General features: G+C 37.0%; 1 protein-coding gene across 7 annotated transcripts in view; it reads right to left on the reverse strand.

The window, feature by feature from the left end:
- SULF2 (sulfatase 2) overlaps window positions 1–18,280 on the reverse strand; it is a 165,360-nt gene that overhangs the window by 47,640 nt on the left and 99,440 nt on the right. For 5 of the 7 annotated variants that reach the window (XM_049816415.1, XM_049816414.1, XM_049816412.1 and 2 more), the window contains 2 exons: window positions 17,229–17,476; window positions 11,414–11,653 (listed from right to left, as the gene is read on the reverse strand). In XM_049816415.1, the coding sequence (XP_049672372.1) occupies window positions 11,414–11,653; window positions 17,229–17,403 (415 nt within the window). In that variant the 5' untranslated portion in view covers window positions 17,404–17,476. The remainder of the gene's footprint in view (window positions 1–11,413; window positions 11,654–17,228; window positions 17,477–18,280) is intronic. The other 2 variants (XM_049816417.1, XM_049816418.1) reach the window with 1 other exon arrangement.

Here is an 18,280-nt window from a genome sequence, read left to right on the forward strand (position 1 = left end):
GCATTAAAGGAAAGTCTGGCGGAAGTTCCTTCCAGCACCTTTTGCATACTCCCCATTGTACATTCAGGATGTCTTTATAATCTTTCATGGATGTCAGAATGCTTTAAATAATTTTCTCTACTGTTTCCAATCTTCCATTTCACATCTTTTTCCTTTCCCCCTCCTTCTCAGCCATTTAAAGGCTAGTTATTCAAAAACTTTTAAATGCCACTCCTCTGCAGTACAAAATATTGGGTTACAATAAAACTTTCTTGATGCTGGTGAAAGATTTTGATTTTGTGTTGTAAAGATTCTCTCCAACACAATTTTTCTCCTCATCAGATCAATTAACCACCAGAGACAGCTGCTCACTAGAGTACACATGCCTTTGGTACATCCAATTTCAAACTGCTCCAAGATTTCATTAATATTCACAGAGGCTGCTGTTTGATATGCTCAGCCACATTCCTATATCCAGTCTATGAAATGATCATTAAAAAACATCCAAGTGGCTGTTTTTAATAAATGTGTTAAGAATGTGATTTTTCCTTTGCTTTAAACACTATTCAGCATAGTTTCTCCAAAGACTACATAAAACAGGATATGCAAGAATTGAGGCCCTTGTATACTGTTACCACTTCCACAGGGGTTCATAACCTTCTAAGGTTCTTTTGTCAGAGTCTCAACCTTCCATGATAAGCACCTGGAAAATTCTTTGGTATAGAGTGGAATTTTTACAAGAGGTTTTGTTTTTTAAACTCTTCCTGTAAGGAAAAAAAATTGCACACACAAGAATTTTTTCTGTGCTATCAGTTAATACAAACGTCTGCTCTGAATGTAACACAACCACAGATATATCAAGGCCACAGCTCATTGCTTAAAACGCAGATCTAGCATATTGTCAAATGTAGTGTAAAAGCACAATCAAAAGAACAGACATGAAGGTATCATTTACCACCACTGGAAATGTTCAAGCTAGTTCTATCATCTATCTGTATCATTTACCAAAATCTACAAATTTGTTGGGGTTTTTTTTCCCCTTTTTTTAAACACTGATTTTTTTTCCTAATACCTATCTAAAAACACTTAACAGAACTAAAATGCATCTACAAAGGATATTCACAAAACTTTGCATTAAATTGAAAACTAAGATAATTCAGGATGCATCAATAAAACGATGCAGGGGATTATTCATCCCTTTTTATTCCATAAAGACTGCCCACCATTGGGAGTGGGATATAACATACCTTCTTCAGTTCTCAAACTAGAAACAGGAATGCAGTGAAAGTCAACAGAGTAACCAGTGTAAAACTGCCAGATCAGATTTAGACACAGAATTTCAGTCTTTTATTCAGTTTCCTTGATTTGGCAGCTCTGATTCTGACCATAGTTAGTCGTCTGTTTAGACACAGTTTTGTTAACTACTGGCCAAGATCACTTATCCATTCCACTAATAACCTGTTTAACAGTATGATCATAGTGTTTATCTCCATTTTAAATAAAGAAGGAAATCAAGAAAGGAGTGTATGAGAGGAGTACTGGTAATAACTTCCTGACAGTGATATGTTACATTCTGTTGGGAAGCAGTGAAAGATAAAGCTCTTGCTATACATAAAGCCAAGTCAGGGTATGCACCAGGAAAATACACTCCATGGAGCAATATTAACCTGGCTTCAGGGGGACCTAATACCCTTTTCCCCTACAAGGAGATTATTGAGAAGACAAACCCAGGCTCTTCATGGTGGTTCATGGTGAGAGGACAAGAAAGAACCAGCAGAAATTGAAAGAAGTGAGGTTCAGCCTGGATTGTAAAAAAAAAAAAAAAAATTCACAAAGAGAAGGGTCGAAGAGTGAAAGAGGTTGCTCAGAAACACTGTGCAATTCCAGTCCTCGGTGTTTTTCAAGACTAGACTGGATAAAGCCCTCAGCAACATGGCCTGGGGCAGGCTTTGAGCAGGTGGTGGAAGAGAGACCTCCTGAGGTCCTTTCCAATCTGAATCAGCCTGTGATCCTATGACGGACTAGATGACTTATGAAGCCCATCTTCAGTTGAATATACATGATTCCAGGATATCAGAATTTAGGAATATATTTGTAAATATTCATGCTTTCATAATAAATCCTGAAGCTAAGAAAACATAAAATTCAGCTTTTATGTTATTCCTGGCCAGTAAGCTCAGTATTTATACCACACATCCCTCCTCCTGGAGTCTTCTCTGCATATCCTTCATGCTACTTAGCTGTATCCACCTATTAGCACCCCATTAAATTGCACTTACCACCAAGAGTGTGAAGTTAAACTCATGCTTTAAGCTATTAACCCTCTACACTTAAACATGAATGTTGTGCATTAAGTACTTTAAAGATGTATTTAAAGCACTGCTTTTCCTGACATATTTCAACGGGCAACTTTCAAGGTATTGACTTAGGTTTTGAGCTGCGAGTCTCAGCTGCTCATAGGGGTTTGTTTACACCTCTAAAATCTTTTACTCCTATATCTGATACCAGTTTTCCCCAGCTCAAAGTTGAACACATTTGAGCAATCCCTTAGTTTTGGATTGCAGGAAGGTGAGGGCATTTCTGATCTTATTTCTGCTGTGTATCTAGCAAAAATTGCTTTCAGTATTTTTTGTCTTCTAAGAGACAATCGGAGGAAAGCAGATGAGAAAGCACTCTCAGCATAGCTAAGTACACATGAAACAAGCAGTAAGCACAAAGGTCAAGCCAGCTTTGCATTCACATCATGGCCAAATATACTCTTAAACTGACAAGGTACAATGGAATAAACCCAGTGAAATTAATGGATTTACAGCAGAAGTATGGGGGTTCTGAGAAAAAATCCTGCAATTTAGCATTGACTTTGGTTCCATGGGAAAGATTTTCCAAGACACATCAGTTCTCATTAGGTATCAAAATAACTGACCAGATTTTCCAAAAATCAGTAACTCCTAAGTGCTGATGTCACTTGAACAAAACGGTCCCAACTGACACCTTCAGTGACAACAGGAAATATAACACTATCACAAAGATTAGAAGATATGGCCTTAGTATTAATTCCTCAGTAACTTCAGTAAACTTAATGGGTTGCATAAAACATACAGTGAGTTCCAGGAAAAGAGGGGCTTAAGACCACATTTTGTTCTCAGATCCCTTTGATTCCATCAGTTTCAGGATGCTAAGGAAGACTGGGGTCCGAGTACTTTTCGCTATTTCTTTTCCTTTGTATGTCTGCAACAGTCCTTGAAATAAATTCACTGAAGTACTTAACCAGTTAGGCTAAGGAAAGAAGTACAGATGTATACACACACACATTTTATTTTAGTCTATTGCACACGATGCCCAATTTTTCCCTAACCTGTAATAGCACTGATAGCACAAAATTTTCTTCAAGACCACATGCTCCAAGCACCATCACAGAAACATAAAAAGAGTAGTGCTAGAGGCAAGAGCCTTTACATGCACAGCTCTTCTCTGTAACTGGAATGAAAATTATCATTACAATTCATGAAACATAATAGTTGTAAAAACCACGTTGTACAGTGACTGGTAACCACTGCAGTTAGAATAGCCTACAGGCTTTCTTGTTTTGTCAGGGGACTAGTCTGATATCTAGCAGGACAAAGGCAATGCACTGTAATCTTTATGACACCTTTGTTCCTCTTCCTGAATTTGCATTGCACATTCCTCAGTTGTGGCCAAGGATCAGTGCCAAGATCTATTTAATGAATCAGGGGAATTGGCTGAAAGGGAGCAGATGAAGTCAAATAAAACAAAAGGGCTCAAACCAAATATTTTGAAATGGTCAACAAGGAATCAAACTGAAGAATGCTGATGGTAAGCCAAGTCCTCCTTGTCCTCAGGTAAGCAAATTCCCAATGGAATTGGGGCCAAAGGCCCCTTTCACTAGTGCCTATGGCACAGGTTACAAAAGTTGAAACACAACTAGCATTGTAAGGCATAAATATCTGAACATCCTTCTCACACACACCCTCTGAAAGTTAAAGGGAAAAAAATCTAGCAATGGCAATCTTCACGTCATCAATCTTACAATTCAGGACAAGATGACTTAGTGTATCAAAACAGCATCATTTCCTATACTGGGCAGTGCAAGAGAAAGCAGAAGTGCTGGCTGGCTGTGTGGTTTAGAGCACTACTGCACAACACAGCTCACTATCGCTAGTCAGTCTGCTCATATTCCTTCATGGCTAATCCTGACCATTCAGATTTTCCACAAAACATTTCCCAACGTCAAACCCACCACAACAATGATACATTTTATTAAAAATTTACCATGTGTATCATTCCGCCCTTTTATGTATCATGGTCACAGAAGAATCTTAACCTTTGCATTTATCCTCCTCTCATCACATGCAACAGTTCCTCCTCCACACATAAAAACCCAAACCCTCCCCAACAGAGGGTTGTCAGACCTATTTTAACAACAAACAGTCTAAGAAAAAGCTTATCCAGTGTAACGCTCAATCTTTACTAGAGTACCAAAGTCTGCACCACCGTATTTGGGCCAACTCCAAAAGAATTTCATTTAGAGCCATTTTGTGTATAGGATTTGAAGAAAACCCGATTGCCAAGTTTCAGGGAGCTACTGAGATATGCTGTGCAAGAAGAAATGTTTTCTGTATTTTAACAAAGCTGGTTTTTTCCACCTAGCAGTAAACTTGGAAGAACACTACTAAAAGCATTAGTTCATAAATAAAAACAATAAAGTTTTACTGAATCCAATTAGAAGAAAAGTCCAACCCTGATTCAATATAGCTACAGAATTCCTTTCAACAAGATATTCACTGAAATAGAAGAAATCTAGGTTCTACAGTAGTTTGTCTGTACATTTAGCTTTTACTTCTGACAAAAAAAAAACATATTTGACTTTTTTTTTTTAAAATAACCAGTCACCTCATAGTCCTGAAATGCATCCATCTCAAAAAACATATATAGTCCTCCCATGCATAACATATATGCAAGGATGGGAAGTGCTATTATCTCTAACTTGGAAGACAAAACAAAGGTGTCAGGGCAGTACTCATGCTACTAAAACATATGAAAAGACATGAGGATGTTCCAATGCAAAGAAATTGGAATTCAACCTCCAGAAAGTGGAATTAGAATCTATCTGCAAAGTTTTTATGGTAGGCACTGGTAAGTCTTTGAAATCATCATTGTTCTCCTAAGCACTTTATTAAAAGATGGCATACAGCTTATTATTCTATTATTATTACTCTATCTTTGAACTTCTGTATTACTAAGCTTTTCCAGTGCCCACTAAATTATAACCATGTGGGCCACATAGAACACTCACACCCTTGGGCATATAGGAAAGACAACTTAGGAAAACTGTATTCAGTAAATTACATTACTAAACTAAATTTGATGATTTTGGAAGACATCTGCAAAAACCCCCAGCATTCTAGAAAAGCAAAGAAAAAATAAAACAAGAAGATAGCTGAAGGACTTAAATTGCTAGCTGGATAAAACAGAAGATCTTAAATTGGATTGAGGATGGAATCTCTTCTCATTTCTGGCTGATAAGCTACTTGATATTGAACACAAATGGCACTGGAAGATGAAAAACTTAGTAAGCCAATAGGTTCCTTTATTTTGCAAGTACTGCCACCCTAAAAGATCTAAACTCACAAAGATTTAAAAAATATTTTCATAATGTGAAAATATTCTGTTTAACTTTTAGCTGTTTTGAATGCTAGGAAATGATAATCCTATTTTTGAAGAAATATCAAGCTATTAATTACTTCCTGCTTGAAACGATAAGTCAATATGACAAGCCCATTACACTTTAAATGCTAGAATTGGCATGGCATCCTATCAGAAGAGTACATTGTAGTAGGGGGAAAGAAAAAGATGATGTGTTTCTTACAATCTACAACATTCTATGTTGAAAACAGATAGATTTAGGGGAAGAAATAAGAGAGAGGGTAAGAAGGAAACAAAATATGACTGGAAATAAGGGAGCCATAGACATTGGCTTATTTCTGTAGTTGTGGATGCCTTCATCTCGGACTCCCGGGAAAGTTTTATTGGCTTGCAGACTATCTTGTGGATTTTACTCAGTGAGTTATTCACAGAAGTGCTTATATTACTCTCTTCAGGATAGTTAAAATGTGCATTAAATAACGTAAAGCTACATGCAGAAGACAGGTGATGAAACAGTAGCTGTATAGATGAATTTCACTTCTACAACCTCTGCATAATCCTCAGGAGACCACAGCTCTACTTAATGTGTTCTCATTTTAAGTTATCATACATTATAATATGTTTGAAGTGAAATTACTGACGCTTAGGACTCCATTCATAGAAACAGAGGGGAAGATACATGCATGTTTGACTTGAAACCAACTTATAGTGTAGAGCTGAAGTTAGAGCTCTGAGGGGAAAAAAAAAAAAAAGTCTTTAACACACATGAGGCAGAAAATCCAGATGTGTCTTTTGTTTGAAAATGTCACTCATCAGAATATTTGCAAGATATTCCAGCTCAATAACTCACTGCCATGGGCCAAGCCTGCCATAAGTAGTAACATGGACAGAGTCAGTGGATTTGGACTACACATCAGGACTCTTCTTGCATCCTTTCCAGCATAGATCCTTAGTTTCCTTTCGCAGTAACAGCTATCACAGTATAGCCACTATGCTGAATCTTTCTTTCACACCATTTTCAAATCTAACTGTCTCAAACCATCTAACAGATGTCATTTGACAGACCTTGCTATGATAATATTTCTATAGAGAGAGCAAAAGATCTAAGGAAACTAAATTACCTTCAAGATGAATAATTCAGAAACCTGATATCCAGTTTTGAAGAGTCACCTAGATGTCTTGGAGGTGAATATCATACTACTTCAGTTCCTAATCAAGCAAATCACTTCTAAAAATTAAGTTTGACTCTTAAATCACTTGGTTGTTATTTTCAAAAATGTCCTTCAGTTCTTCATCAGCTGCAAAACCTATCTGTCCTGCATATAGGCTATTACTTGGACTTGGATAATCTGTTTTCGTTATATGCATGTAACATGACAGAGAAGTGGTGCAGCATGGCATAGTGGCTAGGCGCTGGAGTGTGAATGAAAACTTGCATCTCTTCTTAATGTTGCTCTTTACCTGCATATGACCTTGTAGAAAATACTTCACTATTCTGTCTTCTACTTCTGTCTACCCTTTGAGTCCTTAGGTCACCAGTTATTCCCTACCAAACAATTATACACAGAGAACAACTTCAGTTAAGTTTTTAACTATTTCCATAATAAATAATACCCACCAGCAACTATTGTGGAGAGCAAATTCTACAGCAGGGAACTGATAATCTATGAATTTTTCTTCTGGCATGTGTCTAGATATTAAAATCTGGTCACATATTTTACAGGTTCATTCCTCCCTTAATAAACATTTACCAATAGCCTTTCTCCTCTTTCTTACAATTTAATGTTAAAATCATTTTAAAATGTCAAAGGCTCAGACAGTGAAGTGGAAAAATAATTATTTGAATGCAGTCAGCCACTGTATCTTCTTAGTCTAATATTAATGGGAGGAAATGGAAGATTGTCACTGAATTTTAATGAATTCATTAGTTAATTATTGTAAAGCCCTGTGAAAGTGCTAAGAATGATTATTACTTTTATTCCCAAGAAATTTTTTATAATGGCAGAGATGGACCTCCCACAATGACTTTTCTCTAGGTTCAAAACACACGACTGGTGCAAAATGGCATTTATTAATTTTTTGCATAATTCAAGTATAGACTTACCATCAGAGTGAGATACTGACATATTTCCATACAAGTAGCAGCTTTTTCCTTTGTTAATCGGTTCATTTAACTGAATAGGGTTAGCTGTACTATAGGCTACTGCTCAACAGGAACAAGGATGGTAACTTAGCCAAAATGTATACTGCATTTGCTGCATACTGAGCCACATTAAGCCCTAACATAAATTAACAGAACTCTCTCAGAAGGTTCACTGAAGCAAAAGTGTCTTTCTGCCAGGCTGAATTTGGCCCACCATCCCTAATTCTGTTGAATTTAATAAGATAAATATGTCTTTTCATTCCCTGACTGCAGATAAGGATGACAAAATATTCTGGAATCAGTCACCAATTTTAAGACCTAATCATTCAGCCAGCCAGGCAAATGGAAAAGAGAAGCTTTACTCATTAAGTAATGTCTAAGGGAAAGTTTAAATCTGTATTCCAATAAAACATCTTAGTATTTGTTGCTGCAATGCATTGTGCATTTTAAAAGCTGCCTCACAGAAAGAGATGTGTATGTTCACGGAAAACTGAACCTTTTTTTCTGTAAATGTTTACACAGGAACCTTTGGCAGTGAAATTCCCTGACATTCAGAAGTGTTTGTAACAGAACGTCTTTTGTTTCTTTTCCATTCTAATAATCTCCTGCTTCAAGTTGAAGTACTAGCATCCACTATTTTAAGTCAGTGACGATTCAGATGTTGCTTACACTGACTTTGCTAAAGATTAATTCATCAATTGACTTGGTTTGTTTACATAAATTGTTCTTCTTGCCTAATTTCCCACAATATGTAATAGGACAATGATGTGAGCAGCTCTTCAAAATCAGACAGATTGCTTAATATACTGAGATTGGGAACTTGTCTATGTGTCGTGGCTATGTAACGAGAACACAGCCTTTCAGTTGCTATTCATGACACTGGCATTTTTTAGATTGTGAGACAGGTTAATGCAGAGGAAGACATACCTGTAATATCTACTGCCTCAATGGCTTCCACTGTAGAAGAAAAACCCATCCTTCGCATTATCATGATACTTATTTTAATTGATCTGCATGAAGTGACAGTGAGCCCTATGCATGATGGTCAGAATCCTGACTGTTAAAGCCAAAGACAGAAATTGCCTTGAGCTCAGCCTCTTCCTTTCATCTCATGACCAACAAAGCTGGTCAAACTTTTTAAAGTGCCAAAGTGGAAAAATATCAACCTCGCAGCCAAGGCTGAAACTGAGAAACAATTATAGGAAAGTCACACCTTTTCCATCTCCTCTCACATTTTTTACTAACAACTTGCACAAGAGAAACCTGCGCCACACTGCTCCCTCCTGCCTGCATACTACCAGCACATTTTCCAAAGGTGTCAGCAGCAGCACGAGCCTGTATAGATCCAAACCACAAATGCCACTGCCACAGGGGAAATACTGCAACACAGAAAGAACTGTCTCCCAGCAGAATCATCTTCTTCAACAGAACAAAACGCAGGGGCATCACAATGAATAGAGAAGAGGGCAAGGAGATGTGAAACAAGCGGCAGAAAGAAAACTGGAGGGAAGGTTAAGTGAAGTAGAAGAGTACAATTTCTTCCTTTGAGTTTAAACAAAAAAGAAAAGAGAAGAGAAAAACACAAGGAGAAGGCCTGGCTTATGAATGAAGAAAAAAACAAACTCCCTTCCAAAATAGTAAATTTCTTACTCCAAGGTTGTGAACTTAAATATAAAAGCAAGGCTTAATAGGCTTTATTCCTCATGGCCTCTTTTTCTTCTCCTTCAAGAAAAGGGGGGTGGGGGGGGCGAGAGGAGGAAATCAAGAAGCTAAACTGTATGCTTGCAGGGCAAACCAGCACTACCATGGAACTCAAAAAAATAATAAAAAATCCCCTACAAATGAACTCCTGTACTTTCCAGATCCTCCTTTGTTCACTGCAGTCATGTTCAAGGAAGACTCCCCATTTCCGAGAAACTGTATTCATAATCTTCAAAATACTCTCCTTAGCAGGTTACTTTTGAAACTTGAGAAACTGAGTGAACAAGGTTCTGAAGTACAATTTCCTGCTGTTTCTGAAGCAGGTTAATTTGATCAGAGCTTGGGGGAGGGGGGTGGTGGTAAAAAAACCCCCACCCTTCTTACTGCTGATATCATTCATAGTGGGTAACTCAAGACTTTAACCAGAGATCACAAATGAACACCAGCCTCCCATGACAGCAATTTCCATTTAAATTTGTCTAATAACATATCACATTTAACTACATGAATGAGGATCTTGTTTATACCTGGACATTGCTTTGTACTTGTAAAAGTACTATTTCTGTGTGTTCCAATAAATGTAGTTTGCAAAGTAAGAGAGGTAGACTGAAAATGTAATATAGATTCACTAAGATCTTGGGTCTAAATTTAAACATTAAGTTAATGTAAAAATAGAAAACATAGGAATACCAGGACACTTGTAATAGCTACGCAAGTTAGTAGAAATTGCAGGTACTCAACATATACAGTCACTAAATATAAAAATTATTACAATAGACAAACATCAGTGAACACAAAACAAATAATCTATGAAGAATAAAACGTTAACCTTGGTGCGGTACTTATGTGATCATTGGTATTAGTGCCAGGAATGATAAATGGAGGGAAACAGCAACCAATTAATAAAGTATGTGCACTTTCCCTAATTTATTTCTTTCCATGTTAATTCAGGTCTTTATTTTAGACAAACAAAACAAGGAAATTACCTATTCATTTTAAGTCCAAGACTTTGCAGCAATAACATGTAAAACTCATGTAAATAGTTAGAAAGAAAATAATGATCTTGTTATAGTTATTCAAGATTTATATATACTAGTTTCTGGAAACCTCAAATACTATAAATTCAAAGAAAAAAGAAGTATACTATCAATAACAACTATACTACAATATTATAGTTTATATACTATAAATAACACAAATAGAACCAGGCTGATGCCTGTTTCTCATCATGACAAAAGGCATTAGCAAGAGAAGTGACAAAACCACAGTAACGGGCAAGGACCTAAATCTCATGTCGAGAATGCAAGAAAGAAATAGGTATGGAACACCTGCTACATATTTTCTGAAATCCTTTCCACTGGATATTTGTTCCTAAGGAGCACTGCATACAAAGAGGATCATTTGTTTCTCAGGAGTACACGTGATCTTGCCGATTATTCTTCAGTCGTTATTTATCCTAAACACCTTACTGGGAATGGACTGTCTAGAGAAACCAATCCAGCTGACAGCTCTGCCCCAAAGCACAGAATGAACAGTCCCTTTGCATGTATTCTTAGTTTGATATATCTGTTTTATGAAAAATTCAAATCACTAATTCCTTTCCATAGCATCTTTCTTGTCTGTTCTGTGCACTTCAGATAATTGCTGGGTTTATTCTATGTGTGCTATGCCTTTGGTTCAAACATGCACATTACTTTATCCTTCCCAGCTTCTGAAAAAAGTCCACCCCCCACACATTTTTTTTTTTTTAAAAATTTAATTTCCTCAAGTAAAAGTACAAGGAAGCTAAACCTACATGCAAGACTGAAGCTCTGGCATTCTGCACTGCTGTAGTCCATTACGAGAACAAATCAAAATATTACATACATTAGCCTCTGTACTAATAAGCCTAAGGAAGCTTTCAGATGGAGCCAGCCTTGATCTTACCTGTCCTGTATCCTGTGTTGTTGAGGTACACTGCAAATGTACGTGTTTCATGCTGAGCTTGCCAGGATGGAGAAGAACAGTTCTCATTGTTAGTGTAAGTGTTGTGGTTGTGGACGTACTTCCCCGTAAGAATAGAGGAGCGAGATGGGCAGCACATGGGCGTTGTCACGAAGGCATTGATGAAATGAGCACCTCCATGTTCCATGATCCGCCTTGTTTTATTCATCACTTGCATAGAACCTGGAATAAGAAAGCCACCTTAGGAAATTTTCTTGTTTCAATCACAAGAGCTAACTAAGAGCTCACATTTTACATCAGAGACCAGAATGAAGCACAGCTAGTAAGGGCACCGTAATCTCGTACTGAGCCCAAATCTAAAGAGATTATTCTCCCCTCCTCTAGTGAAGTTCTCCCATTGTTTTAAGAAGGACCAAATACTGAAGTTCTAAGTTAAGATTTGACTCAAACCTGTTGACATAGATCATAACGCTTTTTAAATTTTTCTCTCTCTCTAAGCTCAACACTTACCACTGTATCTGCAACCTCTGTGCAGCCTTTCTGGAGCCACTAGTACTGTTCCAGTAGCTGAAGGCAAGAACCAGCATGAATTTTAGGCTGAGACAATGTGGCCTGAGGGTGAAATTCACTTTGTGCAGCAACCCTGACCAAAGTTTGCATACTCCTTAAGCGTTATTTAATCCTCGGTTTCAGAAGATACCGGATGCACTGCCTTTTGTGCCAACCTTCTGCAAAAGGCGGAGGGTTGTAATCATAGAACCACTGAGGTTGGAAGGGATGCCTGGAGATTATTTAGTCCAATCCCCTGCTCAAGCAGGGTCTGCTAGGAGTTGTTCTCTAGACAAAATGTTCTTTTGCCCAATGTGAGGTATTAGTAGGTATTGATTTCTGTAACTTTCAATGAACCAAAGACAAAGTAAAGCCCTCATAATAATTTCTGTAACCAGCCCACTGAGCTCTATCTATCCACTTGATCCATTTTGATAATCGTGTTACCTAAAACTCTAAATTTTCTTAGGCTCAGTTCTGCAGAATCAGATTTTTAGATGACTACTTGAGACAGATAACACCATGTAGTTTATAACCATCATCTAAAAACAAGCAAGCAAGTTTAACTGGTAGGGACCTGGATGAATTGGGGTAACGGGAGTAAAAGTGTTTTTGCCAACAATTACTAAAAGCTACACTGCTGCCAAATGGCTGTTCTGTTTCCTATTTAAGACAAGGCTTTGGACAAAGACTGGATCTTTAACATAGACATCCACCTAGCTAAATTTGGATCCATATCAGAGTTCTTCCTACATGCAGAAATGCCAAGGATCAGAAGAAAAAAAGACATTTGGTTTCCCTCATCTATCTGTGCCTGGTAGTTAAAACTGCAGCAGAGTTACGCTTCATCTAGGAAGAATTTCCATTTTCCAAAGAACGTGTAATGGTACCTGTCATCAGCATGACCTTGCAAAGGAGAGTAAACCTTTCCATCACCAACCCTCCCTTCTTGTTACAAGCAGGAAAAGTCAACAGACAACATGGAGATGAAGGTATGGGTTCATGCTGGAGTAGCGTTGGGACTAACTTACCCAAGGTTGAGTTGGATTAATAGTTCAGCTTTAATCAATGCATCCTGCAACCATCTGGCACAAACTGTATGTTGTTTCTGTCAATAATGGGTTTAGGTTTCTTCTAAGCTCTTTGGGCAGGGATTTCATTATGAAATTGCAACAGTAAGTTGATTTGATACAGGGCACATTGATATAACCAGGAGTCAAAACCTAGAGGGAAAATGGTCATAAGCCATATACGAAATCTGACTGTCTGGCACCGTGAAGGAAGGTTAATTGCTACTCTAGGTCATTTCACCTAGAAGTTGCCGTGGTATTAGTTTTCTTGAGATCATTTTGTTGGAACGAATATAAAAATGAGTGGTAAAAATCTGTTTGTGCATTTCTCAGGTCAGAGCACCTGTCACACCACTTTGTGACAAGAACCAAGGCAGGTTATTGCTCTCCCCCTTTAGAACTTGCTAAACTTCACATATCAAAAAGAAGTTTCTGAAGAAAGCAAGATTTTTGTTTCCATAACTGTGGGATAAGTGTTAGTGCTCAAAGGCACTAACAGTACAGTTAACAATTGTAACAGTCAATTATACATTACGTGAGCCTGAAAACTGTGGATGTTTCCTCTGTGTTGTCTTATGAGCTAGCCCAAGCATAAATAGGCAGACCAAAAGAATGTTTTGTCATCCCAATATTAAAATACAATTTAACAACCCCTTTAAATGACAGAGGCATCTGTGCATAAATAACAGTACATGTTAAGACTCCCCTTGGGGACAGTAACCTCCTTTAATAAAACTGCTGTAATGACAAGGCCCGATATATCAACAGTCTTTAATACAAAAACATATGATCTAATCTGCTTCCCCAGCTTGAGAACTAATACAGAGTGACAGATCAGTGGAAGGTAAAAATCCAGCATACTCTTCTGTACAATCTTAAATAGGCCAGCTTTAAATATTTTAAACAGCATTAAACCAGCCAACCAAAACTTATTTTCTTCAGCTTGCCTCCAATGCAAACATAAAATTGTGAGAAAAAGTAGAAATTGATCCTTCTGTGGCAGAAGATTAGTTATGTGTTAATCAGCAACTGGAACCTCACCAAATCACTTTTTGAGTTTGAAAACCTTCTGGGGTTTCATTAGTGGATGTACCAAGGGAAGTCATCCTTTGAAGTGTCAATACTTAATTCAGAAAGTGTTACCTGTCTAAAACCACTGATAATAACTAAAAATGATTTAGTAGTTAAATGTGAAAATTTTAAGCTATTTAAAAAATATATCCATTGGACTACTGTGAAAATATGGAAGTTTAATCAATTTGATGCACTCAAGCTGCTCAATGAACAAAGTAAAGCAAAACCTAGACTGAAATTCCACTTGAAATTTGTGCAGTATCCATAACTTTGCTTAGTGTGTCTTCACGGTTCACTTTAGGGATAAGGCTGATATTTTGACTAATATTAATGGAGAAAATATACCAGTTGTTTGTGAAATAATATTGACTTTCTCCTTAGTTGTGTTTTGTTGTCAGAGGTCATAATTTACATGAGTTTTAGGGAGCTCCAGCTGTTGAAGAACTGAGTATTAAGTCCCAAGTGACTTAGTTTACTCTGAAGCACAATTTGAGAAGTGGTATCCATACACAGATAAGTTAACTGAACCCCAGAATGTTAATTAACTGTCCCCTAAAGCCTTCTATTTTTATCCTATTTGACCCTCATTAGACATCCTTTTCACATCTTCATTTCCTTTTTTTCCTTATATTTAATTTTAACGAAGCTCTAAGGCCCTAATCTCCAGGTATGATAACTAAGAAAAATTATCTTCCATGTCACTTTTGTAGTTTTTCAGAGGAAGATGTAGGAACATACAAGTCATCTTTCAGATTCCTCTAACATGGCTGAAATATCTTCTAAATAATCAGATCTTTCTCCAGCTATGAGTTAATGAAATAAGCTGGTTTGTTAAACCACAGCAATATGGTAGGCAAACCTAATTAAACAGGAGATGCTGAGTCCATCACACAGGGGACATCAGCATTATACGAACTTGGACTTAAATGGCTCTAATAGGGGAAAAAAAAAAGGTCTCTGTTTCTAATTAATTCTTTCTCCTCGTCAGTATATTCCTCTTTATATTCTGCTTGTCAGTACAACTCTTTTGATTAGACAGTCAACTGAGCATGTATGTTTCAGTGGTTCTTGGTGTTCTCATTTGTCTTCTCCCATTTGTATCCATTACAATTTACACTTGTTCTCCTTTGACCTGGAGATTCTGCATCCTTTTCATCAGACGCTCATCAGTCTTTTCATTTTTTCAATACAAGGCTGACGTTTGGTTTCCCAAGTAAAGCTCATGATTACCAGTAGCACAAATTAAAAAAAAGTTGTACTCCTTTCCTCAAACGATGACATTCTCTTTCTGGTAAACTCCACCTGTTACTGGTACATTGATAAATCTATCTTAAATTAAATAAGGGAAAGGCTGTTAAGAGCACTTGAAATTGGGTTGTCTTCCCTTTTGCCTCAAAAGTAGCCACAAAAGAACAATGCAAACTATAACACCCATCAGTTACAGAATATTCTTAGCAACAGATGAAGTCTTAGTTACGCACAGCTTTCTCTGCTACACTTCCATAGCTTCCAAGTTTTCCTTAGCTTTTATTTGTAATTCACATCTTGTTTTCATCTTTCTTAAATGCATTAACCACAATCCCACAAATGGCAATTTTGATTAACTTGGACAGCTCACCAGACAATAGACAAGAATAAAAATTAATTCAAACAAATATTGGGGTCTCACAAAGCCATTAGTGGCAAATGATGAATATCAAATCTCAGCTTCATCAAATGGATTTTCCTTAGTTAGATCCTAATTTGTGTGGACATATGCCCATTATGCTTGAAATTGGAAAGCATCAGATTATCAAAGAAGAGAAATATACTGCCCAAAGGACTTAGACAATTGCATCAGAAACAAGCAGGCTAGCATAAAATAGAAGATGATAAATTTTTTAGGACCACCTTCTGAGCCTGCAAGATAATGTACTTAGGTTCTTTTGGACATACATTATTGAAACTGCTTTATTTGTGATCCAAATAACCATTAAAAAAAAAAAGTGACAACAACAAATCTTCTGATCCTACTAATTTGAATTAGATTTGTATTTGGTGGGGTTACTGCCATAGCAGGCTTTCCAACCACCTTTGAGAAGAATGTGACATCTATGGTGCTGCAGACATGCAGTAATACTGATAAAAAAGGAATCATCTGGAAGAATACTGCCACGTTGCTGTGATTAACTTCTCAACTAGATGACTAAGTGTGTAAGTAATAGAAGTTGACTAACTTTACTATTGTGTTATGTTTCTTCTGTGAGGTCTGTTTTCCAGTTTTTCCCATCCATACTAGAAATTTGATGCAGTAACTGTCAAAAAAACCCACCAGACCACACGTACACAAGATCTCACCTTTCAGATGATCCAGGCTTTATACTCACTAAAAAGCATATTTCTAATGCAAAATTATTAATCTAAACTAGTGTTAATTACTTCTCCTAACTACAGACAACATTTGGTAAATATAAGCTTGTTCAGATAACAGAACAAAACCCAAACTCTTGTCAGTTAATTCATTATTCCAGATCATTAGGCAAAGCATGTGTTTAATTTTCATCTCTTTTCTTCAACAATTAACATAGCGTTGAGTAGCACAGTAGAACCTTTTCATACAAAGTGATTTTGGTCAGTCATTAACTACACATCTAAATGGACAATACCAAGAATAGTATGACTACGTTAGGTAACATTTAAGTAATTAAAATTGTATATGTAATGAATGTCTGCAATTACACAAAAAAACGTGGGTAGTTACATGGTGCAATAATCACTCATGAATTTAAACCTACTGCTTTGGCCTGTAGCTTCCCAGGTTGTACTTGCAACTGCCAGAAGCATAGTTTAGGTGTCTAGATGAAGACAGATAAGCAGGAATCTCATATTTCCACAGAAACAGGAAGTTTGACATTTTGAGACTAACATTTGCTGTCCTTGAATTGCATGCAGACAGAAAGTATTTTCTACATAAAGGTAGGTTTAAAGTTTTGCTACTTGTTCTTCCTACCATTTTCCACAATGAAAAAAAAACAAAAAAAATTATTTTGAACGCAAGAATCTAGCTTCAAGGAGAAGCAGCGCCATACTCGTTAGCTAAAATTCTCTTTATGTTGGGCTCTTACCAAGTTCTACATCCTGATCATCAGTAAGAACAAGGATGATGTTTGGGCGGATGTTTCTACGGTCTCTTTGAAATCTTCCCTTCAGACGCTGATTTAACAGGAAAGCTGAACTTCCATCCAACAGTGATAAAACAGTCATCATGAATAATCCAAGGACAATACTATGCTGTGCCATATTGTGCTGATTTAGTGTTCTCTCTGAACAAGGTAGGTTAATGGCTTCTATTTCTTTTTTGTTTGCAGGTCTCCTATAAGGGAGAGGGAAACAAGTATTTATTTATACCTTGACCCTTCTGCCCCACCAAGGAACAGCAAGGTTCTCTTCAAAGAAGTAAAAAGCAATATACTTGAAATAATCTAACTCCTAAGAAAAAAACCAACCAACCAACAACAAAGCAACTGAATGTTTTTCTAGTGCCAGCTAGAAGCAGAAACTTGAAAAATTCACAGTTCATAAGCCGTTACCAACACAGGCAATGAAGTTTCACTCTGTGCTCAAATTTGGCAGCAAGTTAAGGATTTAGCATGGTATCAAACTCTTACTTTTCCTTTGCTACTTATAAAAAGCATTCTTCTCTCTTCCTTAAAGTTCTGGGATGTTTTGAGATGACATTTTTGTTTACTGCATCAAAAATGCAGATGTTGAAGAAAAAAACCCCCCATCTACCCATATTTTTAAACAGGACTGTGGTAAAATTTACTGAGTTAACAACACATTTGCGAATTCATACAGGATCCTCAGATAGAAGACTTGTTATACACTGATTTATCTTACAAATTTCATTAGAGAGCAGAGCTGCCCAGATCTTGGAAATATGGTATGATACTGTTTGAAGTCTACTACAGCTTTGATGTTAATGTGATATCCCTTCAGCATTTCTGCTGGTTTCCAAGATTATTTTTTTTTAAATATCATTATTATTAATGAACACATTTGAAGGCCCGTTACTGCAAACGTTTGGGAATGGATGCACCAGAATACTTTGCACTGCCTATGACTTCTCTCCATCATAAATACAATGCCCTAAAATTGACTTGTTTGCAAAACAGAG

This window comes from Accipiter gentilis, chromosome 14 (genome assembly GCF_929443795.1).
Source record: "Accipiter gentilis chromosome 14, bAccGen1.1, whole genome shotgun sequence".
Classification (NCBI taxonomy): domain Eukaryota; kingdom Metazoa; phylum Chordata; class Aves; order Accipitriformes; family Accipitridae; genus Astur; species Astur gentilis.